Source organism: Notothenia rossii, assembly GCF_949606895.1.
Source record: "Notothenia rossii genome assembly, chromosome: 4".
In the NCBI taxonomy this organism is placed as follows: domain Eukaryota; kingdom Metazoa; phylum Chordata; class Actinopteri; order Perciformes; family Nototheniidae; genus Notothenia; species Notothenia rossii.
This window is the reverse complement of record NC_136902.1, coordinates 71,216,011-71,241,054: the sequence shown is the minus strand read 5'-3', so window position 1 is coordinate 71,241,054 and position 25,044 is coordinate 71,216,011. Positions and strand designations below refer to the sequence as shown.

The window sequence follows — 25,044 nt, the reverse complement described above, 5'->3', positions numbered from 1 at the left end:
ACAACAGCACTATTGTTCAGTTACCATAGCGTTGAATTAACTGTTTATTTCAACAATATCTCTTCTGTTTTTATTAGTCAATCAAAAACTGCTGAAAGAACTGCAAAATAATAATTAAAAACGTCAACTGCATTTCCAATATAGAAGTTAAAAGAATAAATGGGAACATATCAAGTTTTTTTCCCACCTAAAATGCATATTATGTTCAATATTTGTTCTTTCTGTCTTGCATGTATGCAATGAAGTTAAGCATTATTGGTTGTTTAGAAAGACAACTCTAATTTAAAGTCCTGGAAGAAGGATTCATTTAATTCACATTTAAATGAGAAACATTTTTTTAAATACTGCATTACAAGTAAAAGTCCTGCATTGAAAATGTTGCGTATGTAATGATATGTAAGTATTAGCAAAGTATACTTAAAATATCAAAAGTAAAAGTACCCCTGTGACTGGTATGATACTATACTGTATTATGTTAACGTTGTTTCTTAATTGCTGATGTATTTGTGTAGCATGTTCCTGTTGTAGTTCATCCAAGTGAAGCTACTGTAGTTAGTATTACAATTAGGTTTTTATAACCTTCTACAACAAATAATTGTGTTAAGTCTTCATCTGAAAAGTTCAACATTGTCAGAAAATGAAGTGTAAAAAAGTTGAAAGTTTCTATCACATATCACATTCTTTAGCCAGTATAGGTTTATGTGCTTTATCATAATTAAACATCTTCGTAAACACCTACAATGGCTTAGAAATTCGAAATAACAACACAGGTTCCAAGAGGGAGTTAATTAGCAACTTGTGTGTGTGTGTGTGTGTGTGTGTGTGTGTGTGTGTGTGTGTGTGTGTGTGTGTGTGTGTGTGTGTGTGTGTGTGTGTGTGTGTGTGTGTGTGTGTGTGTGTGTGTGTGTGTGTGTGTGTGTGTGTGTGTGTGTGTGTGTGTGTGTGTGTGTGTGTGTTTGCGTCAAAGTGAGAGTGAAGGCCTCTCTTTGTACCTTAGGCCTTCTCAAAACAGTCTTGTTGTCCGCTATATTTCACATTTTGGCTTATCTTCTGTCTTCTGTTTAACCAATACTTTCTTTATCTAATTTGCCAGGGACAATGGAGGACACCGGATTAATGCTATACTTTGAATTTACAATGATTCTCTTATTCTTTGTAATTTTTCCATTCATCGATTGTATGGAAAACTAACAAGTGCCAAAGTCGAAATTATTCCTAATTGTTCTTATCTTTTCCAGCCAAGTTAAAAGTAAATTCACAAAAATAAAAAGTAAATTAGCATGTATTTTCAAACACCCTCCTCCCTCAGATTCCTATGCCCCAGAACCTGTTTCGTGTAGTGCATGATAAATAAAAAAAAACATACAAAATACAAATATAAGGCTTCAAAGATGATCACAAAAAAAAATGTGTATCTGGAAGTGCTTTGTTTGTTTTTGAGATACGGACGATTATGCTTCACTTGCTCAGCAGGTGAATGGGGTATTGCATTAGTTAAGACGGACTGAATAAACATGTCACTGTGTAGATACAAAGTAATTTGGCCTGAATTAAGAATGTTCCTCAGCTAAAAGAAAGAGTAGATAGTGTTGGTGAAGACTCAAAGCCTGGTCCATAGAAAGTCCCATGTTATGGAAGTTAGATAAAAAAAACTAAACGAAATCATTGGCTTCCAGAAAAGCAACAATCCCTCATACCAAAGAAGCTGTAACCAGACATAACATCTTTTTTTAAAGTGTTTTTATTAACTTATTTCAGGTTAAACTATACTCGCCAATTGTTCTTTAGTTAATGAAAGAAGCCTCATGGTGGCCTTTAATTGCATCTCAAATCACTGTGGTCCTCTGCTCCATTAAACACTGGGGATATTAACACTCCCTCCTCAGTGTTACATTAGGTACACATTGGGGTTTGGTTCAAGTACAGTTGTTTACTCCTGTGGGATTTATAATTAGTTTTTTATTATTAAATTAACGGTTCTTTCATTAAATGTTAGGAGGTAAGTGTTCCTGCATAGAATTTCCCCAGTGACCAATTTAATGGTAATTACTCTATTAGCTAATAGGATATTAATACCTGGCACGAAATCAGAAAATGTGTTTGTCTTACTTTTGCTCTATCTGATGGATTTCTACGTATGCTTGATTAAATATTGCCATTGGTGTTGCTAAGAGGGATTAAAGGCAGACTGATCCACAGAGAATAAAGAAAGGATGGATTTAAATCTTCATCACAAGATATAGTCTTTTAAAGATCTGAACCAGCGGGTGACTCAGAATATGCTGCCAAACTGTTTGAGAAAGGTAAGTGTACAAGGTTGAGCCCTATGAATTGATGCAAAGTCTTACAGGAAATACTCATGCTTTATTTATTCTACTGTAATGCATAAGAGTTAGTATAAAGTGTTTTTAACGGATCAAGAGACATTTGCTACACTGCTATTGTTTAAATGTCAGATATTATGTTAATGGTCTTTATCTTATACGTTGAATAACTTGCCCCATATTTCCTCTACAGTGTGTTCAGGACATTATAGTCCATCATGGCAGAGGGAAATCAGAGCACTGTGACTGAATTTATCCTCACTGGCTTCCCTGGACTTCATCCAGAGTACCAAGACCTTGTTTCAGCAATATTGTTCTTTGTTTATTTCCTAACTATGGCGGGCAATGTAACAATTCTGTTTCTATTCGCCATGGACCACAGCCTTCATAAGCCGATGTATTATATCATTCTGAATCTGTGTACATGCGACATTCTCTTTAGCACAACCACTTTACCTAAGATCATCAGCAAGTATTGGTTTCATTCAGGGACTATTTCATTCACAGCTTGCTTTGTCCAAATGTTTTTTGTTCACTATCTCGGCACAGTGAATTCCTATATTCTCTTCCTGATGGCTTTAGATAGGTATCTAGCGGTCTGCCATCCTCTCAAATATCCCATTCTTCTTAATAACTCCACTATCCTAATTCTCAGTATTACTGCATGGGTTGTCGCTCATGCAGGCTCTTTAATGCTGGTTATTAGGGCATACCCTCTTCCTTACTGTGCCTCAAACATCATCAACCACTGCTACTGTGATCATATTGGTATAACAATCCTAGCATGCACTGACCGGGCCCCTTATGGTTTTCCTGCTTTTGTGTTTGCAATGGTTATGTTACTGGGACCTCTGGCATTCATCGTGTTCTCATATTGCTGTATAATTATAGCAGTACTTAAGATTGCAAATGTACAAGGTCGCATCAAGTCTCTGTCCACTTGCAGTACTCAACTGATCATAATCTCGCTCTATTATTTACCCAGATGTTTTGTATATTTGGCCAGCAATGTTGGTATTACATTTAGTGCTGATATGCGAATAGTAATTATCATGATGTATAGCCTTTGCCCCCCGATGATTAATCCACTTATATACTGCTTAAGAGCTAAACACATGAGAGAAAGCTTGAGGAAACAGTTCAAAAGAAGAGCAGTTCTTAAAAAAGCACACGTTTCAGCTATTAGTGACTGATGATAATATTCAATGCTTCAATTTTTTATTTGAATTAGGCGTCTTTCGATTTGTGACCGGAATAGTTACTTACAAATTGAAAGCTAAAAATGTACAATTTTTGCATCTTTGATCAATCAAAAATGTTTCCCTTATCAATATGACTCTTTTTCTTTTTGTTAGGTGACATCTTTTTGTTTAAGACATGAATATTACTTGAATGAGAAATAGTGTTGTTGTTTTTTATCAAAGGTTTAGTTTAAGCATTATTGCAAACAGATCACAGGCTTGATAAGAAAACAACTGCATAATTTGATCAAAGGTAATGAGATAAAGCATGATAAGCGTATAGTTTACATCTGTGTATGCATTTTATAATATTATACTGTATAGACAGTAAATGTGTATGTTATTCTTTGGTGGATTTTAACAATCATAGATAATCTATTTTCTGTGAGATCAATTTATACTTTTCATGCTAAGCGATTGTACACCATAATAGATCTAATTCATATAGATGTTTTTTAATGTCATGTTCTTACAATAAAATATATTTTTACTCGTCATTGTACTGGTGTTCCCTTGAAGCCCACTTACTATTTTTAAGACTACTAGACTGTTTTAATGAGGACTTTTTTCCCTTTTCACCTTAGAATCATTCTGTTCCTTCCTGTTCTCACCTGATGAATTAGATCTGAAAATGAGTGATATTGCATAGCTCAATGTATGTGCTTTATGTGATGGACCGATATATTGTATCCTTATACCAGTGGTAGATATATTTTGAGATGAGTAAAAAAGGGAACAACTACAGGTTATGCCCACACACTGTACAGCAAGGGAACAATACACATTTTCTAATGTTTTGCTAAAAATTAAAGATTAGAAAGCAAGATGTGATTAACATTTGAAAATCTAATTAACGTACTACTTACATTTTAAATTGTCAGGATAAGGAAATAAATTATTGTATTATTATTAAAATATATATTTTTTAATTGCATTGAATGAAAAATATGCTTGGCATAACTGGTTTAATTACTACTATCCACACCATGATCTGTATTTGTAAAAGCAAAACAATATCTGCAATATTAATACAGGTTCTGCACAGTATCCGCAATTTTTATTTGGTTATATTTAAAAAACATGTGGATTTGTTTCTGGTTTAATCGTCACAAACTAATATGTACTGCTAGTCATAATACAAAGATGTAATTAAGACATAGTGATAAGCAAGGTAATATTAATGAGGTAAGCTCTGCTTGGTGCACACATTTTACAAAGGACATGTCATATGTGGGTTGGCCAAGTCATTATGTCACTCACTGCGGAGCCCTCATAATACAGCGTGCAGACTTCTGCTTTGACTGGGATGAACTGCATCCGACTGGGATTTACCTCTAAGGTGATAACAAAAACACCTGGATCCTAAAGACTACCTCTAGATAATGTCTGATTGATGTTTGATGATGATTTGAACTTGCATTTTCCTTTTTAGAGAACATTTAACGCAGCATTTTTACAGATTACTTACAATGATTTATAGAAACATAACAACAGTGAAGGACTACATGATACTTGGGTTTCCAGGGCTTGACCCAAAATATTACGGAGCTGTGTCTACTCTTATGTTCTTCACCTACTTGGCTATTGTTGTTGGAAATACTTTTATTGTATTTCTCGTTGGGGTCAGGAGGAATCTTTACAAGCCAACATATCTAATCTTCTGGCATTTGGCAATGAATGATTTGTTATTTGGGACACTGACATTACCAAAAATGATATCAAGATATTTTTGGGATGACAAGATGATATCTTTTGCTGCCTGCTTCACTCAGATGTATTTTTTTCATTCCTTCGGAGCAATTCATTCTCTCCTTCTGCTAATAATGGCCCTTGATCATTTTATTGCAGTTGTTTTCCCATTAAGATACCCTGTTCTAATCACAAACAACATTATTACTCTGGCTTGTGGGTTGTCCTGGATTGGGACATTTATCAGGATGGCAGCAGTTGTATATCATGCTCTAACCTTGCCTTATTGTGATTCTAACATCATTGTGCAATGTTATTGTGATCTCATTTCAATTACAAAACTGGAATGTGATGAAAATGTAAAATATGTTCAGAGTGTTGCTGTCAGTCTTGCAATGTTTAGTCTTCTGCTTCCACTTTCGTTCATCATCGTTTCCTATCTATTCATCTTTGCAGTTGTTTTGAAAATAGCAAACACCAGGGGACGATACAGAGCTTTATCAACGTTCACACCACAGTTATTGATTTGTTGCCTGTATTACCTACCATTACCAGATGTTTTGTTTATCTTGCTAATTTTACAGGTTTCTCTTTCAGCTCTGACATCCGCATTTTATTAATATTGTTGTATAGCCTTATTCCTTGTGCTGTTAACCCACTCATTTATTGCTACAAAACCAGAGAAATTAAAGATATTGTGATGAAGAGATTAAAGCATGTTAAAATTGGAGTAAAGTAAACTTTAAAGTAATGAAGTGTCTTCATATTTGCATAGAAATCCACCAATATTGTTGTAATTCTAATGAAAGATGTGTGTTAATCTATATTATATTTGTTCTGTTATTATTGAGATTGCAAGTTTAAGCAACACATTCCCTGTATGGTGCTGTGGCTTGATTGTTATATGAACTTATTACACATTTTGACCCTCTGCAAAATGCAGTTTTTATGCATTTCAGCACATACTTCTGCACATAAAAAGTAACACTAGAAAGTAACATGATATATGTGGCATTCAAATACAAATAAAATCATATACAAATGAGTAGAGGGACTTACTTTTGATTTATGTTCACTGAATATTTCTTACGCTTTTTGATATATTTTAATTGATCTGATTAAAATATGCAAATAACATTTCAATTATATTTTCATCACTATGATGTCAGATCCAAATATCTGAGCACACATAAGGAATGTTGGGCCAGTTTCTGATAAAGCAACATAAAGTGGGAACTGTGTCCATCTGACAGAGGAAAGTGAAATGCAATAATACAGTTTGCCTAAAGCATATCTTTAGAATCAAATTAAATAATGCGGGTCCATCATTTTAATGTTTTTATAGGTTTTTGTATTAGTCTGTAACCTTCCAGTGTGTCTCCCATTCATCCAAATGTTGGCTAAAGTAGGTACGTATGTTTTATTCAAGCCCTTAAAAAAACCTTTTGCCAACATGACCTGAAATTGGATTATGTATGATGACGTTGCTACACAAACAAAACTGTATATACAGTATATATATATGTATATCCACTACATAAATAGTGTATTAAAACAGTAGCAGTAGTGTGGTCAATTTTAATTTAAAAGTGATTTTATTTGTATTGCGCCATTGGCACCTTTAAAATAAAACTTATATTAAGCCAAGTTGTATGGTCGAGAGGTTTGGTTGCTTTTCTGTTTTTTTTTTTATAGTTCCAGTAGGGGCTGCCAACAGAGAGTTTTTCAAAATGTACAGTACTAGGAACTTTAGGGAAACCACATTTGTACAGAACTTTGAAAAGTGTTTGCAAATGCAAACGTCTAAGGGAGAAGAAAAGATGCTGTCATTTACACATAATTATAATACCCTACTTTAAATTGGGTTCTATTGTAACATGAGCTTCCTAAATACCTGGCATACTAGAAGGTGTAGTAATGAAAGGTAAGAAAATAGTGATTAACTTTTGTTAAAGATATGTCATGATGTTCTTTTCACTGTTTAACGGTTCAGCAACCAGGCTGAATTTAGCTTAAGTGTGCCTTCTAAATGTATTTTCATCTATTTTAATGTTGGTAATAATTATACATTTGTTTTCAACTTTGTGCATGTTTCACATGAATCATTGATATTCATAAGGAAGAAGTTTCCATCAAGCGGTTTATACCCTAGAGATTAGATTGCAGATATGCCCCATTGAGGATATGTATGGTCACACAGCACACAGAGCAGATATTAAATTCACCCAGGCATCGCTCTCAGTGTTTAGTTGTTGGCCTGCATCTGAAAGGTAAGACTCTAAGCTGGACGCCACAATAGAAATCACAAAACCTATTTTATATTAATTGGAAATCTTTATTTACTTTTATATACTATAAAGTTGACTGATAACTTATTGATTGAAATGGTGGAAAACTAAATATACAGTATATGCCTTTGTCAAAACATTTCAAATAATATCAAATAGCTTTTCGATTGGAAAATTGTTGTCCTGATTTATTTTTGTCAGATAGAAAGAGGAGGGAATAACTTTATATGTAACTATTTAAACTCTTCAATTATTTATTTATTTATTTGATTTATTTCTAATACCTTTCTTTGTCTTGCTGATCCACGAGTAAACTGCTGATTGTGAAATAGGTGAAAATGATCTACACCAATGTAACAGAGATGAGAGACTTTTTCATCCTTGGATTTCCTGGACTTCTACCAATGTATTATGGACCTGTGTCAGCTCTGCTCTTTTTCGTCTACCTAGCTATTGCAATAGGTAATATTTTTATTTTAGCTTTTGTGATCTATGAAAAGTCCCTTCAGAAACCAACATATCTGGTCTTTTGTCACCTGGCACTGAATGACTTAACATTTGGCACTGTGACTCTTCCAAAGATCATATCAAAATATTGGTTTGGTGATAGCATTATTTCATTTTACGGTTGCTTTACACAAATGTTCTATGTTCACTATTTAGGGTCAGTTACTTCTTTCAACTTGTTGGTAATGGCCATCGATCGATTTATTGCAATATGTCTTCCGATGCGTTATCCTGTCTTTATCACAAACAACACCATATCTGTGCTCTGTGGCCTTGCCTGGTTCATCCCTCTGCCTTTATTGGTGACTATTGTACTCCAAGCCCTTACTTTACCTTACTGTAAATCAAATGTCATCACTCAGTGCTTCTGTGACCACATTTCTATAACAAGTCAGGCATGTGGTAGGGAGGTTAAAATTGTACAAGTCACTACCCTCTGTTTGGCCATGTTTTGTCTCTTGCTACCTCTTGCATTCATCTTGTTTTCATACATTTCCATTGTTGTGGTTATTCTGAAAATGTCCAATGCTGTCGGTCGCAAAAGAACCTTATCTACTTGTTCCCCACAAATATTTATCACTTGCCTTTTTTACCTTCCCAGGTGTTTTGTCTATGTAGCCAATACTGTTGGGTTTTCTTTCAGTTTGGACGTCCGTATTTTATTAGTCTTGTTGTACAGTCTTTTACCTGCTGCTGTTAATCCAATGATATATTGTTTTAAAACTCAGGATATCAAGCAGACTTTAATAAAGAAGCTGAACAAAACTAGGATTGGAATAGATATAAAAGTTTCATTCTAATAGCATACTGATATCTCAGTAGTCTGCTCTAAAAGTGTGGCCGTATTTGCAAGAAATGTGACTGTGCAACAAAAATAGATATTACTTTTAAAAATACAATTGTATAATATTAAGAAATAAATATTGAAGGTTTTAATTGTTTTATTGGTGCTTGCTTCATTACTGTAGTTTGCAGTTTGGATTATGTTAATAACTAAATAGTACTCACTTGAAATATAAAAAGTAAGTACTTTACAATTGCTGCACTTTGTTGTGACTGACACTTTAAAAATAAAGAACACCCCAAATAAAAAGGCTTATTTTCATTTATATTTGAAGGGTACTGATTAGCTTCTCCTCTGCTAGAAGTATTTGTGAGGAGTTATTAAACAAAGGTGTAGTGTCATACTTGATTGATGATTTAGGAAATGTGTTGATTTGGTAAGACCAGACTTTCAAAATATATTCTTATTAATATTAGCTAAAGCTCAACATTATTCAAGGGATCCCTTGGTAAGCCACAGTGTGATATATGCAAGGGGTACATTACCAGAACTGCCTACAGCCAGAGGGCCCAAGACCCTCATGTCACCTGAATGGTCCAGGTTGTGTCGCTATTTAATAAAAAATGTATACACAACTTTATTTCATTATAAAGCAAAATAATAGTGGCGTTTAGGATATACACTCATCATTAAAGTATGGAAGCCTGTTTGCGCCACAGGGAAGAAAAAGAAAAGAACAATAATAAGTCCTTATTTATTGTAAGTACAAGTATTGTTTGCCTAAAGCATATCTTTAGAATCAAATTAAATAATGCGGGTCCATCATTTTAATGTTTTTATAGGTTTTTGTATTAGTCTGTAACCTTCCAGTGTGTCTCCCATTCATCCAAATGTTGGCTAAAGTAGGTACGTATGTTTTATTCAAGCCCTTAAAAAAACCTTTTGCCAACATGACCTGAAATTGGATTATGTATGATGATGTTGCTACACAAACAAAACTGTATATATATATATATATATATATATATATATATATATATATATATATATATATGTATGTATATCCACTACATAAATAGTGTATTAAAACAGTAGCAGTAGTGTGGTCAATTTTAATTTAAAAGTGATTTTATTTGTATTGCGCCATTGGCACCTTTAAAATAAAACTTATATTAAGCCAAGTTGTATGGTCGAGAGGTTTGGTTGCTTTTCTGTGGGTTTTTTTATAGTTCCAGTAGGGGCTGCCAACAGAGAGTTTTTCAAAATGTACAGTACTAGGAGCTTTAGCGAAACCACATTTGTACAGAACTTTGAAAAGTGTTTGCAAATGCAAACGTCTAAGGGAGAAGAAAAGATGCCGTCATTTACACATAATTATAATACCCTACTTTAAATGGGGTTCTATTGTAACATGAGCTTCCTAAATACCTGGCATACTAGAAGGTGTAGTAATGAAAGGTAAGAAAATAGTGATTAACTTTTGTTAAAGATATGTCATGATGTTCTTTTCACTGTTTAACGGTTCAGCAACCAGGCTGAATTTAGCTTAAGTGTGCCTTCTAAATGTATTTTCATCTATTTTAATGTTGGTAATAATTATACATTTGTTTTCAACTTTATGCATGTTTCGCATGAATCATTGATATTCATAAGGAAGAAGTTTCCATCATGCTGTTTGTACCCTAGAGATTAGATTGCAGATATGCCCCATTGAGGATATGTATGGTCACACAGCACACAGAGCAGATATTAAATTCACCCAGGCATCGCTCTCAGTGTTTAGTTGTTGGCCTGCATCTGAAAGGTAAGACTCTAAGCTGGACGCCACAATAGAAATCACAAAACCTATTTTATATTAATTGGAAATCTTTATTTACTTTTATATACTATAAAGTTGACTGATAACTTATTGATTGAAATGGTGGAAAACTAAATATACAGTATATGCCTTTGTCAAAACATTTTAAATAATATCAAATAGCTTTTCGATTGGAAAATTGTTGTCCTGATTTATTTTTGTCAGATAGAAAGAGGAGGGAATAACTTTCTATGTAACTATTTAAACTCTTCAATTATTTATTTTGTATTGTATTCATAATTACAATCATCTATCATCTGATATTAAATATTTGTGTAAAATGTATATCATTTACACTATTCTCAATCAATTCTATTCACATTACAATTGTATGAGAGCAAAAAGCGATTACATTTTTGTATTAAAGGAGCTTTAACTTGAAAAGATGACAATTATATAACTTTAATCAAATGTCAAAATCAAAATGAGTGTGCTGATTAATCCTATCAACTACTGTATGAGACTAATACCTTTCTTTGTCTTGCTGATCCACGTGTAAACTGCTGATTGTGAAATAGGTGAAAATGATCTACACCAATGTAACAGAGATGAGAGACTTTTTCATCCTTGGATTTCCTGGACTTCTACCAATGTATTATGGACCTGTGTCAGCTCTGCTCTTTTTCGTCTACCTAGCTATTGCAATAGGTAATATTTTCATTTTAGCTTTTGTGATCTATGAAAAGTCCCTTCAGAAACCAACATATCTGGTCTTTTGTCACCTGGCACTGAATGACTTAACATTTGGCACTGTGACTCTTCCAAAGATCATATCAAAATATTGGTTTGGTGATAGCATTATTTCATTTTACGGTTGCTTTACACAAATGTTCTATGTTCACTATTTAGGGTCAGTTACTTCTTTCAACTTGTTGGTAATGGCCATCGATCGATTTATTGCAATATGTCTTCCGATGCGTTATCCTGTCTTTATCACAAACAACACCATATCTATGCTCTGTGGCCTTGCCTGGTTCATCCCTCTGCCTTTATTGGTGACTGTTGTACTCCAAGCCCTCACTTTACCTTACTGTAAATCAAATGTCATCACTCAGTGCTTCTGTGACCACATTTCTATAACAAGTCAGGCATGTGGTAGGGAGGTTAAAATTGTACAGGTCACTAGCCTCTGTTTGGCCATGTTTTGTCTCTTGCTACCTCTTGCATTCATCTTGTTTTCATACATTTCCATTATTGTGGTTATTCTGAAAATGTCCAATGCTGTCGGTCGCAAAAGAACCTTATCTACTTGTTCCCCACAAATATTTATCACTTGCCTTTTTTACCTTCCCAGGTGTTTTGTCTATGTAGCCAATACTGTTGGGTTTTCTTTCAGTTTGGACGTCCGTATTTTATTAATCTTGTTGTACAGTCTTTTACCTGCTGCTGTTAATCCAATGATATATTGTTTTAAAACTCAGGATATCAAGCAGACTTTAATAAAGAAGCTGAACAAAACTAGGATTGGAATAGATATAAAAGTTTCATTCTAATAGCATACTGATACCTCAGTAGTCTGCTCTAAAAGTGTGGCCGTATTTGCAAGAAATGTGACTGTGCAACAAAAATAGATATTACTTTTAAAAATACAATTGTATAATATTAAGAAATAAATATTGAAGGTTTTAATTGTTTTATTGGTGCTTGCTTCATTACTGTAGTTTGCAGTTTGGATTATATTAATAACTAAATAGTACTCACTTGAAATATAAAAAGTAAGTACTTTACAATTGCTGCACTTTGTTGTGACTGACACTTTAAAAATAAAGAACACCCCAAATAAAAAGGCTTATTTTCATTTATATTTGAAGGGTACTGATTAGCTTCTCTTCTACTATAAGTATTGGTGAGGAGTTATTAAACAAAGGTGTAGTGTCATACTTGATTGATGATTTAGGAAATGTGTTGATTTGGTAAGACCAGACTTTCAAAATATATTCTTATTAATATTAGCTAAAGCTCAACATTATTCAAGGGATCCCTTGGTAAGCCACAGTGTGATATGTGCAAGGGGTACATTACCAGAACTGCCTACAGCCAGAGGGCCCAAGACCCTCATGTCACCTGAATGGTCCAGGTTGTGTCGCTATTTAATAAAAAATGTATGCACAACTTTATTTCATTATAAAGCAAAATAATAGTGGCGTTTAGGATATACACTCATCATTAAAGTATGGAAGCCTGTTTGCGCCACAGGGAAGAAAAAGAAAAGAACAATAATAAGTCCTTATTTATTGTAAGTACAAGTATTGTTTGCCTAAAGCATATATTTAGAATCAAATTAAATAATGCGGGTCCATCATTTTAATGTTTTTATAGGTTTTTGTATTAGTCTGTAACCTTCCAGTGTGTCTCCCATTCATCCAAATGTTGGCTAAAGTAGGTACGTATGTTTTATTCAAGCCCTTAAAAAAACCTTTTGCCAACATGACCTGAAATTGGATTATGTATGATGATGTTGCTACACAAACAAAACTGTATATATATATATATATATATATATATATATATATATATATATATATATATATGTATATCCACTACATAAATAGTGTATTAAAACAGTAGCAGTAGTGTGGTCAATTTTAATTTAAAAGTGATTTTATTTGTATTGCGCCATTGGCACCTTTAAAATAAAACTTATATTAAGCCAAGTTGTATGGTCGAGAGGTTTGGTTGCTTTTCTGTGGGGTTTTTTATAGTTCCAGTAGGGGCTGCCAACAGAGAGTTTTTCAAAATGTACAGTACTAGGAGCTTTAGCGAAACCACATTTGTACAGAACTTTGAAAAGTGTTTGCAAATGCAAACGTCTAAGGGAGAAGAAAAGATGCCGTCATTTACACATAATTATAATACCCTACTTTAAATTGGGTTCTATTGTAACATGAGCTTCCTAAATACCTGGCATACTAGAAGGTGTAGTAATGAAAGGTAAGAAAATAGTGATTAACTTTTGTTAAAGATATGCCATGATGTTCTTTTTTACAGTTTAACGGTTCAGCAACCAGGCTGAATTTAGCTTAAGTGTGCCTTCTAAATGTATTTTCATCTATTTTAATGTTGATAATAATTATACATTTGTTTTCAACTTTATGCATGTTTCGCATGAATCATTGATATTCATAAGGAAGAAGTTTCCATCATGCTGTTTGTACCCTAGAGATTAGATTGCAGATAAGCCCCATTGAGGATATGTATGGTCACACAGCACACAGAGCAGATATTAAATTCACCCAGGCATCGCTCTCAGTGTTTAGTTGTTGGCCTGCATCTGAAAGGTAAGACTCTAAGCTGGACGCCACAATAGAAATCACAAAACCTATTTTATATTAATTGGAAATCTTTATTTACTTTTATATACTATAAAGTTGACTGATAACTTATTGATTGAAATGGTGAAAAACTAAATATACAGTATATGCCTTTGTCAAAACATTTTAAATAATATCAAATAGCTTTTCGATTGGAAAATTGTTGTCCTGATTTATTTTTGTCAGATAGAAAGAGGAGGGAATAACTTTATATGTAACTATTTAAACTCTTCAATTATTTATTTTTTATTGTATTCATAATTACAATCATCTATCATCTGATATTAAATATTTGTGTAAAATGTATATCATTTACACTATTCTCAATCAATTCTATTCACATTACAATTGTATGAGAGCAAAAAGCGATTACATTTTTGTATTAAAGGAGCTTTAACTTGAAAAGATGACAATTATATAACTTTAATCAAATGTCAAAATCAAAATGAGTGTGCTGATTAATCCTATCAACTACTGTATGAGACTAATACCTTTCTTTGTCTTGCTGATCCACGTGTAAACTGCTGATTGTGAAATAGGTGAAAATGATCTACACCAATGTAACAGAGATGAGAGACTTTTTCATCCTTGGATTTCCTGGACTTCTACCAATGTATTATGGACCTGTGTCAGCTCTGCTCTTTTTCGTCTACCTAGCTATTGCAATAGGTAATATTTTCATTTTAGCTTTTGTGATCTATGAAAAGTCCCTTCAGAAACCAACATATCTGGTCTTTTGTCACCTGGCACTGAATGACTTAACATTTGGCACTGTGACTCTTCCAAAGATCATATCAAAATATTGGTTTGGTGATAGCATTATTTCATTTTACGGTTGCTTTACACAAATGTTCTATGTTCACTATTTAGGGTCAGTTACTTCTTTCAACTTGTTGGTAATGGCCATCGATCGATTTATTGCAATATGTCTTCCGATGCGTTATCCTGTCTTTATCACAAACAACACCATATCTGTGCTCTGTGGCCTTGCCTGGTTCATCCCTCTGCCTTTATTGGTGACTGTTGTACTCCAAGCCCTCACTTTACCTTACTGTAAATCAAATGTCATCAATCAGTGCTTCTGTGACCACATTTCTATAACAAGTCAGGCATGTGGTAGGGAGGTTAAAATTGTACAGGTCACTAGCCTCTGTTTGGCCATGTTTTGTCTCTTGCTACCTCTTGCATTCATCTTGTTTTCATACATTTCCATTATTGTGGTTATTCTGAAAATGTCCAATGCTGTCGGTCGCAAAAGAACCTTATCTACTTGTTCCCCACAAATATTTATCACTTGCCTTTTTTACCTTCCCAGGTGTTTTGTCTATGTAGCCAATACTGTTGGGTTTTCTTTCAGTTTGGACGTCCGTATTTTATTAATCTTGTTGTACAGTCTTTTACCTGCTGCTGTTAATCCAATGATATATTGTTTTAAAACTCAGGATATCAAGCAGACTTTAATAAAGAAGCTGAACAAAACTAGGATTGGAATAGATATAAAAGTTTCATTCTAATAGCATACTGATATCTCAGTAGTCTACTCTAAAAGTGTGGCCGTATTTGCAAGAAATGTGACTGTGCAACAAAAATAGATATTACTTTTAAAAATACAATTGTATAATATTAAGAAATAAATATTGAAGGTTTTAATTGTTTTATTGGTGCTTGCTTCATTACTGTAGTTTGCAGTTTGGATTATATTAATAATTAAATAGTACTCACTTGAAATATAAAAAGTAAGTACTTTACAATTGCTGCACTTTGTTGTGACTGACACTTTAAAAATAAAGAACACCCCAAATAAAAAGGCTTATTTTCATTTATATTTGAAAGGTACTGATTAGCTTCTCCTCTGCTAGAAGTATTTGTGAGGAGTTATTAAACAAAGGTGTAGTGTCATACTTGATTGATGATTTAGGAAATGTGTTGATTTGGTAAGACCAGACTTTCAAAATATATTCTTATTAATATTAGCTAAAGCTCAACATTATTCAAGGGATCCCTTGGTAAGCCACAGTGTGATATGTGCAAGGGGTACATTACCAGAACTGCCTACAGCCAGAGGGCCCAAGACCCTCATGTCACCTGAATGGTCCAGGTTGTGTCGCTATTTAATAAAAAATGTATGCACAACTTTATTTCATTATAAAGCAAAATAATAGTGGCGTTTAGGATATACACTCATCATTAAAGTATGGAAGCCTGTTTGCGCCACAGGGAAGAAAAAGAAAAGAACAATAATAAGTCCTTATTTATTGCAAGTACAAGTATTGTTGTTGTACATGAGTTTTGGTCTTAAACAATAGGTGTACTGTTCTCTCTATGTGTTGTACTGTCTCAGTGTGAACAGCCAGAGAAGCCAGGGAATGAGCAGCCATGCTCCTTTATTGACTTATTTGCAGTCCACTGACATTCAAATGGAGTGAAACTATAAAAAAAAAGTTACAAGGCACTTAATGATCTCATACATGCAAGTGTAACATACACAGATTACTTGTGTCATGTAGAATAAGGCATTAGTAAGTGACTAATATATGACTAATAAAAAGCCAATATACTGCAGCTGTCAATATGCATGTTAATTAACAACTAGTTGATGGTGAATTTGTGTACCTTAATATAAAGTTGTACCACTTATATGATGAACATCGATGTCTATATGTCTTATTCTGTATTTGACATAATTGTTTCAATAAAAAAAAATTTTTAAATAAAAAAGTGTCACCGCTAAGTCATTATAATGAGATAGCTAAATCATTATAATGACTTACAGGATTTTTTTTCTGTGTCGCTAACATGCTTCAATATTAAAGCAATCTAGTGTGTGAGGGAAATCTCAGTTCTTATCTGTGATTAATTATTGTGTCCATCAGCGATGTCTCCAAAGAAGTCCACTTTTCTTTTCACAAGCCACGAAATGCTAAATAAAAAATAATAACACAATCTCAATTAAACAAAAACACAGCAGAGCTGACTCAGTTTACCTTCGTCTCCGCAATAATAATTATTAAATGTTTTGCTTTTTCCTTATAAATGACCAACATTATATGTTTGAGCGAGGGGAGGGTGTCACGATCTGTCTGTGTTGTGTTTTGTCTTGTCTCGATCTGTCTTTGGTTTTCTGTCTGCGTTGTGTCTTGCCTAGATCTGTCTTTGGTTTTCTCTCTGCGTTGTGTTTTGTCTTGTTTAGATCTGTCTGTGGTTCCCTGTCGTTAGTTTCCCTGGTGTGTCTAATTTACCCGATTGTGTTCACCTGGTGTCTCTGTGTTTTCTCCTCCCTCCTCAGCTGTGTCTTGTTTGTATGATTAGTCTTGTGTGTATTTAAGTTCTAGTTTTTCTGTCTGTCTTTGTTGGTTCGTCTTGTGTATTGACTTGGTCTGCGGTGAGTGTTCTGTTCAGTCTTTGTGAATAGTCTAGCCTTGAAATAAAAGAAATATTTTTGTCAATTTAATCTGCATTTGGGTCCTGCTTCCTTCACACACCGTAACATTACGAACCGACCAACAAATGGACCCAGCAGATGATCCATGGGAGGTAGAATTACAGCATTTTACCTTCTATCTGGCTTGCTGCTTCGATTGGTGGAAGGGAGCGTCCAGTGTTCGGCAGAAGAGGGCCGCTCTGGTAGAGGCGCACCGGTTGGCAGCAGAGAAGCCATGTTTTGTTGAGTTCTTACCTTACTGGATTTTGGACTTCCTCATAGGGGTCTCACCAACTAATCGACTAGTCGACTAGTCGTCTACCTTTACCACTAGTCGGCGCTGTAGGCCCTAGTCGACTAGTCGTGGAAAAAAATGGAGGTAAACGAGGTGCTGCAAAATGCTACAAAACACGTCCGACATTCTTATGTATGGCAGTACTTCAACGAAGATGTAACCAACTCCACAGTGAAGTGTCAGTTGTGTACAGCTGTACTGAAGTACAATACAAATGCATCTGCTATGCGCAACCATCTGAAGATGAAACGCCCGCTGCCGACAGCTAGCACTAGCAGTAATGCTAGCACCAGTGAGCAACGGACCGGCGTCAGCACTGAACAGAGGCAAACGAACAGCAAGAAAACACGGGTCAACAGTGATGCGGATGATGAGCTACGGGATTACTGCCAGCGGACACCGCATATCCCCACAATGGATAATCCACTGGAGTGGTGGGCAGAAAACGTGCACCGCTTCCCCCGCTTTCGAGGAGCTACCTGGCTATTCCAGCCACAAGCACCCCGAGTGAGAGGGTTTTTTCCCTGGCAGGCAACACTGTCACCCGAAAGCAGTCAAGCCTCCTTCCCTCACATGTCGATGCGTTGGTGTTCAAACCAAAAATATGGAAAGGTGGACGTTATCGTGGAGGACAGCGAAGTGTTGCGCAATGCGCTGTTGCGCACCGGATTTACGTGGCATTTATGTAAACAAGAGTTTTTTGCTGTCGATTTTGGTGAGTCCAGTGTTTGTTATTTACTCAGCCATGTAACACAAATTAAAATGCAGTGTTTAATGTTACTGTATGAGTTCCAATAGAAAATACAGTTGTAAACCTCTCTTTGTGTGTCTCTATTATGACGTAACGACTAGTCGACTAGTCGACTACTATTTTGAAAAACTAGTCGACTAGTAAATATTGGTAGTTGTGAAACCCCTACTTCCTCACAACATGTGATTCCCGGCCTGCTAGCCCCAGGCATGCTAACTCCCTGTCTCCCAATTCCCAACCTGGCACCATACGCCTCGGTGGGTTCCGTCTGAAGTCAACCCGTGCTTCTGCCCCAGTTCCTGCTCCTGTCCAGGAGTCGTATTCCGGAACTCTTCTGGCTTATGGAGGTCCACGGAGTATTCAGGCAGCTGCTAAGAGAAGGAGTCGCAAGGCCAGGCTAGCAGCCCGAGCCCCAGCAGCCATGGTTCCGGCTACAGAACCGGCCCACACAGCCAGGGTTCCGGACCCAGTTCTGGCCCCAGCAGCCATGGTTCAAGCCCCAGTTCTTGCCCCATCAGCCATGGTTCCGGCTCCAGTACAGGCCCCTGCAGCCATGGTTCCAGCCCCAGTTCTGGCCCCAGCAGCCATGGTTCCGGCCCCAGTTCTGGCCCCAGCAGCCATGGTTCCAGCCCCAGTTCTGGCCCCAGCAGCCATGGTTCCGGCCCCAGTTCTGGCCCCAGCAGCCATGGGTCCAGCCTCAGTCCCGGCCCCAGCAGCCATGGTTTCGACTCCAGCCCCTCGTCTCCTGTTGGCTGTCCGTCCGACGCCAGCTCCCCGTGTCCTGTCGGCGTACCGGCCGACTCCAGCACCTCGTCTCCTGTTGGCTGTCCGCCCGACGCCAGCTCCCCGTGTCCTGTCGGCATACCGGCCGACACAAGTTCTCTCTCAAGTCCCCTCTCAAGTCTCCTCTCTTGGGCCTTCTCAAGTCCCCTCTCGAGTCCCCTTTCAAGACACTTCTCAAGTCCCCTCTCGAGTCCCCTCTCAAGTCACCTCTCGAGTCACCTCTCGAGACCCATCTCAAGTTCCCTCTCAAGGCTCCTCTCCAGTTCCCTCTCAAGTCTCCTCTCGAGCTACCTCTCGAGCTACCTCTCGAGACACCTCTCGAGTCACCTCTCGAGTTCCCTCTCAAGTACCCTCTCGAGTTCCCTCTCGAGTCTCCTCTCAAGTCCCCTCTCAAATTCCCTCTCGAGTTCCCGTTCAAGTTCCCTCTCGAGATCCCTCTCAAGTCACCTCTCAAGTCAACTCAAGTTTCCTCTCGAGTCTCCACTCAAGTCCCATGTCCTGTGCCGTTGGAGGTCCCGCCGACTACTCTCCTGCCGGGGGTCCTGTCAACCCTGTGTCCAGTCCCGTTGGAGGTCCCACCGACTACTCTCCTGCCGGGGGTCCTGCCAACCCTGTGTCCAGTCCCGTTGGAGGTCCCACCGACTACTCTTCTACCGGGGCTCCTGCCAACCCTATGTCCTGTGCCGATGGAGGTTCCGCTGGGGGTCCTGTTGATTCCGTGTCCTGTCCCGTTGGAGGTCCCGCCGACTACCCTCCTGCCGGGGGTCCTGCCAATCCCATGTCCTGTCCCGTTGGGGGTCCCGCCGTCTACTCTTCTGCCGGGGGTCCTGCCAATCCCTTGTCCTGTTCCGTTGGCGGTCCCGCCAACTACTCTTCTACCGGGGGTCCTGCCAACTCTATGTCCCGTGCCATTGGAGGCCCTGCCATCATCTTTCTCGCCGGGGGTCCTACCAACACCTGGTCCTCTTCCGTGGGGGATCCTGCCGAGGCCTATCCCACCGGCTCCGGTTCCTGTTCGGCCGACACCGGGCTCTGCTCGGCCTCTGGAGCTGTCTGGTCTTCGCTCTCAATCCCGGCCCCCTGAGAGCCGCAGTTTTTGCCCTCGATCCCGGCCCTCTGTGAGCCGCAGTCTTCGCCCTCGAGCCCGGCCTTCTGTGAGCCGTGGTCTTCGCCCTCGATCCGGGCCCCCTGACTCTTCCTGCCGCGGTCTTCGCCCTCGGGCCCGGCCCCCTGACTCTTCCTGCCGCTGCTTTCGCCCTCATGCTCGGCTGCCCGAGTCCCTCACCTTAGACTCTGCCTTGCCCTCGGGCCGTCCGCCCGAATCCCCCTTTTTGAACTCTACCTTGCCCCCGGGCCGTCCACCCAAGTTCCCCTTTTTGAACTCTACCTTGCCCCGGGCCGTCCGCCCGAATCCCCCTTTTTGAACTCTGCCTTGCCCCCGGGCCGTCCGCCCGAGATCCCTTCCTGGTCCTCTGCTGTGCCCCTGGGCGGTCCCGTCCTCCTGCCCCCCCCCCCCTGGTGGCCTAGTGACATCTCTATGGAAGAGATAATAAAAGCAATTAGTGAATCTCCAAATAATAAGGCACCTGGCCCTGACGGATTCACTATAGAATTTTACAAGTGCTTCTCTAAGGAACTATCCCCACTGCTGCTGCGTATGTGTAAACATGCAGCGTCAAATGGCCGACTGCCTCAAATGCTCTATAATGCAAATATTTCATTGATCTTGAAAAAGAGCCGGAATGAGCTGGAAGCCTCATCTTACAGACCTGTGTCACTGATCCCTAATGAAACAAAGTTTATTAGCAAAATTCTAGCTAACCGATTGAAGCTTTATATCCAGATGATTGTACACCCCGATCAAACAGGCTTTATTCCCAATATGCATATCTATTTCAACCTACGACGCGTATTTAACATACTATATGCTGAGCACAATACAGAGACAGTTGTGATTTCAGTGGACGCTCAGAAGGCCTTTGACCAGGTCGAGTGGCCATATATGTATTTGACCCTAGAGACATTTGGCTTTGGGAAGATGTTCATTGACTGGATACGGATTTTGTATGCTCATCCCACAGCTAGTTTGATCACTAACCAGAATATCTCCCCCAGTTCCCACTATACCGTGGCACTAGACAGGGAGATCCGCTCTCACCTTTTTTTATTTGCTTTAGCCATAGAGCCACTAGCCACAAGTATACGGCGGCTATCCCGGAATATCACCTGTCTCCATTAAAGGGCAGAATCATCAACTGTCATTATATGCGGATGACATTTTGCTCTGTGTCAAAACCACAGGAATCTATGCCCTCAATTATGGAGCTGTTTAACCATTTTGGCTCCTTCTCTGGGTTTCAAATAAACTGGGATAAGAGTGAATTAATGCCAGTGTACTTGAACCAGAACAGCTCCACACTGAAATATGTGCCCTTTAAGATAGCCGAGGACAGGTTCACTTACCTGGGGGTGAAAGTCACCAGAAAACCCGAACGGTTACTTGAGGAGAACTGGAAACTGAAAATAACCCAGCTTAAGCAGAACATAGACTTCTGGAAAACTCTCCCTCTGTCACTGGTTGGGAGAGTAAACGCAGTTAAGATGGTGGTTCTCCCACGTTTTACATATCTCTTCCAGTCAATCCCATCATGTATACCGCAAAGCTATTTTAAGAAATTAGACTCTATTCTAACCGCCTTCATCTGGCAATATAAAGCGGTGCGTATCGGCAAGAAACACCTTTGTAAAGCTAAATATGAGGGAGGGTTTGCTCTACCAAATGTTAGATGTTATTACTGGGCAGCACATTTAAACATTCTGGCTTTCTGGAGTAGTGGTACCCTCACTGAGGGCACTGAGGAGGACACTCCATCCTGGCTTTCTATGGAGCGGGCGGCCAATCTCCGAACTTCTCTCCCAGCCCTTCTGAATAGCCCAGTTAAGACTAATAAATTACTATATGCAGGGAACTTTCTGGTACACAATTCTCTTAAAATATGGAAACAAATTAAAACATACTTGAAAGCCCCAACTATGTACATGGACAGCCCAATCTGTGGCAACCAAGCCTTTAAACCGGCCAGAGTGGGTTCCGCGTTTGCTCGCTGGAAGGAGAAGGGAGTAGAGTGCTTGAAGGACTTGTACCAGGGGGGCCACTTGATGCCTTCGAACAATTGAGGAACAAATACGATCTCCCAGCCTCACACTTTTTTAGATATCTACAGATCCGGAGCTTTATGAGGTCTCATATAGCTACATTTGCAGATATACCACAGCATCGGGCACTTGAAGAGATAATTAATGTTAGACCAGGATGTAAAGGAGCAGTGTCAACCCTATATCAGACACTTCTTAGTCAGGAAGTAGTCAGCACAGAAAAGTATAGAACCGAGTGGGAGACAGAATTGGGTATGCCGATCACTGAGGAATGTTGAGAAACATGTCTTAGGAATATTTACCGGTGCTCAGTAAATGTTAGATTAAATCTGATACAATTTAAAGTTGTACATAGGTTACACTACACAAAAGTTAAAGTAAACAAGATTTATTCCAGCGTGTCAGCATTATGTCACACATGTAAAAATCAACCTGGCACCCTTACACACCAATTCTGGACATGCCCCAACCTCCACTCATTCTGGACTTCTGTATTTGATTTTTATTCAAAAGCATTTGACAAGCTATTGAAGCCTGATCCCCTTGTGGCCTTTCTGGGTTCCACGAGTGGCACTGATCTGAACTACGGCAGTGACAAATGGCCGGTGTTTTTGGGTACTGTTTTGGCTAAAAAACGTATTCTGAGGTTATGGAAGTCTGATGCTGTGCCTTCGTTCAAGATGTGGCTGAGGGAGTTGGGTGAGATCCTCTACCTAGAGAAACTTAGATTCAAGAATGCAGGAAGGGGGAGAGTGTTTGATAAGGCCTGGGCTCCAGTGATGAGACACTTAAGAGGTCTGGGTGAGGATGAAGGTATGGGATGAATGATCAATAATGTTAACCCTGTAACTTTTATCTTGTTTTTTTTCTTCAATTTGCTATGGGCATTTTTTCTTTGTCCTGATGTGCTCTCTTGGACTGCCCTCTTGTTTCTAGCATGAATACTGCATTTCTTGTTATCTCGCGCATGGATATGTTTTAAAACCGCCAACTGCCTAATTGTACTAGTATGTTCTGAATCCGCTGTTTTGTTGTTACTGAAAATGGAAAATATGATTGCTTTGTTATACCAATGTGGTTGGTACAATACAATTCTGCAATAAAAATATTCTTTAAAAAAAAAAAAGGTACGGAGCTCCCTAGGGGACATGGAGAAGAAATAAAAAATAAAAAAAAACCCTTTGCGAGATCTCACAACACTTTTGCGACATCTAGCAAAACCCCGTTGCAGTTTGTAGACGGTCCCTAAGCACTCCTCTCCCTCCTCCAGCCGCAGATTGTGACCAATTATTGATGTTTAGCTCGGATGACGGCGTGTATCGAACTGTTCTGATAAAAACGACTCTGTAGCTCGTTGTCTACCTTGCTATGATTGTAAAGTCATGTTTGTATTTTTACAACGTTATGTTCATGAGTTATTCATCCGCGAAATTCGAATCTGTCAATAACTCAGCTCAGAGGGACGTGCATGTCCCCTCGCTCTGAGTGTTCTCTTGAGGTTTCTTCACTTATGTGAAACCCTTTATATATATAGGCCTACAGTCTATGTGTGAAACCCGTGCCTATTGCCAAGCACTGATGTTATATCTTTATAATTAAGGCCAAGATCAAAGTAAAATCGATGAACCACTCCATTGTTGTGGTTTCTGTGTTGCCGTAGCAGCCGATCTGACCAGGAAGCACTAAATGAAAAGTTTTGCGAGATCTCCCAAAACATTTCCTTTTTGTTCAAATATATATTTTTTTCTTCTCCATATCCACTAGGGGGCTCCGTATAAAAGACACCTGATGATAGATAAAGCTTTTAAGATATCTTTGGAATTACAAGAGAGAGTCGTTGAGATCAGGGATGTAATGACAGGCTGTAATGCCCTCTCAGAGCCTATCGGCCCGTCTACACTACAGGCATAAAAAAATCTTGAAGCTGGGCGTGTCTAAAGCTTGGCGATTTTTTGCGAGCAACGCGACCAACAACCAATCACATGAATCTCGCGCCCCCGACATGCAAAGCAATAGCAATGTTAAAATGAAGTAAACTGGATATAAACTCTCCAAACAGGAGAAAAACCTACCAGTTTCACCCACTGTCTCTGCCACCTCCCTCCATGCCTGGTTCCTCCGGTTTGTATCCCGGTAAATAGTTCTGGTCGTAAAGAACTGGGTGATTTGCTACCGTAATATCTCGTTTGGAATATGAGGAAATTAACTGCGGTCTGGCTCTCCCAGCTTGCACGCGGTTTGATTGGCTGCGCTTGCACTGGCGGGATTTGCATAAACGGGATTTGCATAAACGGGATTTGATTGGCTGATGCCAAGCATCGAGCCTCAAAAGTTGAACATTGTTCAACTTTTGACGCCGATAGATGCTCGTGATGCTTGCAAAGCCATGCCATGCTCCCCACAATGCAGTTCGGCGAAGATTAAAAATCTTCTACTTCACCCCATTCAAGTGAATGGGCGAAGCGTTGAAATCATTTTTCGATGCCTGTAGTGTAGACGGTCCGTATGTTAAGACTATAGCGTAGACGGCGGGATGAGGGCTTTCCTATTTCGGTTAAATTGAGAAAATATTCGCCGTAAGTGCGCAGGGACCGTCTACAAAGTGTGACGCCGAAACGAAATTATACTAACATATT

At 38.4% G+C, this 25,044-nt stretch overlaps 5 protein-coding genes and 1 pseudogene across 6 annotated transcripts in view; 5 read left to right on the top strand and 1 right to left on the bottom strand.

Moving 5' to 3' along the window:
- The window catches only part of LOC307038037 (stromal interaction molecule 1-like), a 358,279-nt gene that overhangs the window by 87,237 nt on the left and 245,998 nt on the right, over positions 1-25,044 (bottom strand). The window lies entirely within an intron of this gene.
- On the top strand, positions 2,543-3,517 carry LOC307037290 (olfactory receptor 2AT4-like; the record flags this gene model as incomplete). The annotated part of the gene is made up of 1 exon (XM_079678062.1): positions 2,543-3,517. One exon carries the CDS (start codon positions 2,543-2,545, stop codon positions 3,515-3,517), a length of 975 nt encoding a protein of 324 aa, XP_079534188.1.
- On the top strand, positions 5,071-5,993 carry LOC307037289 (olfactory receptor 52E8-like; annotated as a pseudogene). The gene has a single exon. The product of its transcript is annotated as an olfactory receptor 52E8-like (transcript).
- Positions 7,881-8,849, top strand: LOC307037288 (olfactory receptor 2AT4-like; the record flags this gene model as incomplete). Its single annotated transcript, XM_079678061.1, has 1 exon — positions 7,881-8,849. The coding sequence occupies one exon, from the start codon at positions 7,881-7,883 to the stop codon at positions 8,847-8,849; it is 969 nt and encodes a 322-aa protein (XP_079534187.1).
- LOC307037287 (olfactory receptor 2AT4-like) lies at positions 11,216-12,184 on the top strand (the record flags this gene model as incomplete). The annotated part of the gene is made up of 1 exon (XM_079678060.1): positions 11,216-12,184. The coding sequence occupies one exon, from the start codon at positions 11,216-11,218 to the stop codon at positions 12,182-12,184; it is 969 nt and encodes a 322-aa protein (XP_079534186.1).
- On the top strand, positions 14,548-15,516 carry LOC307037286 (olfactory receptor 2AT4-like; the record flags this gene model as incomplete). The annotated part of the gene is made up of 1 exon (XM_079678059.1): positions 14,548-15,516. The coding sequence occupies one exon, from the start codon at positions 14,548-14,550 to the stop codon at positions 15,514-15,516; it is 969 nt and encodes a 322-aa protein (XP_079534185.1).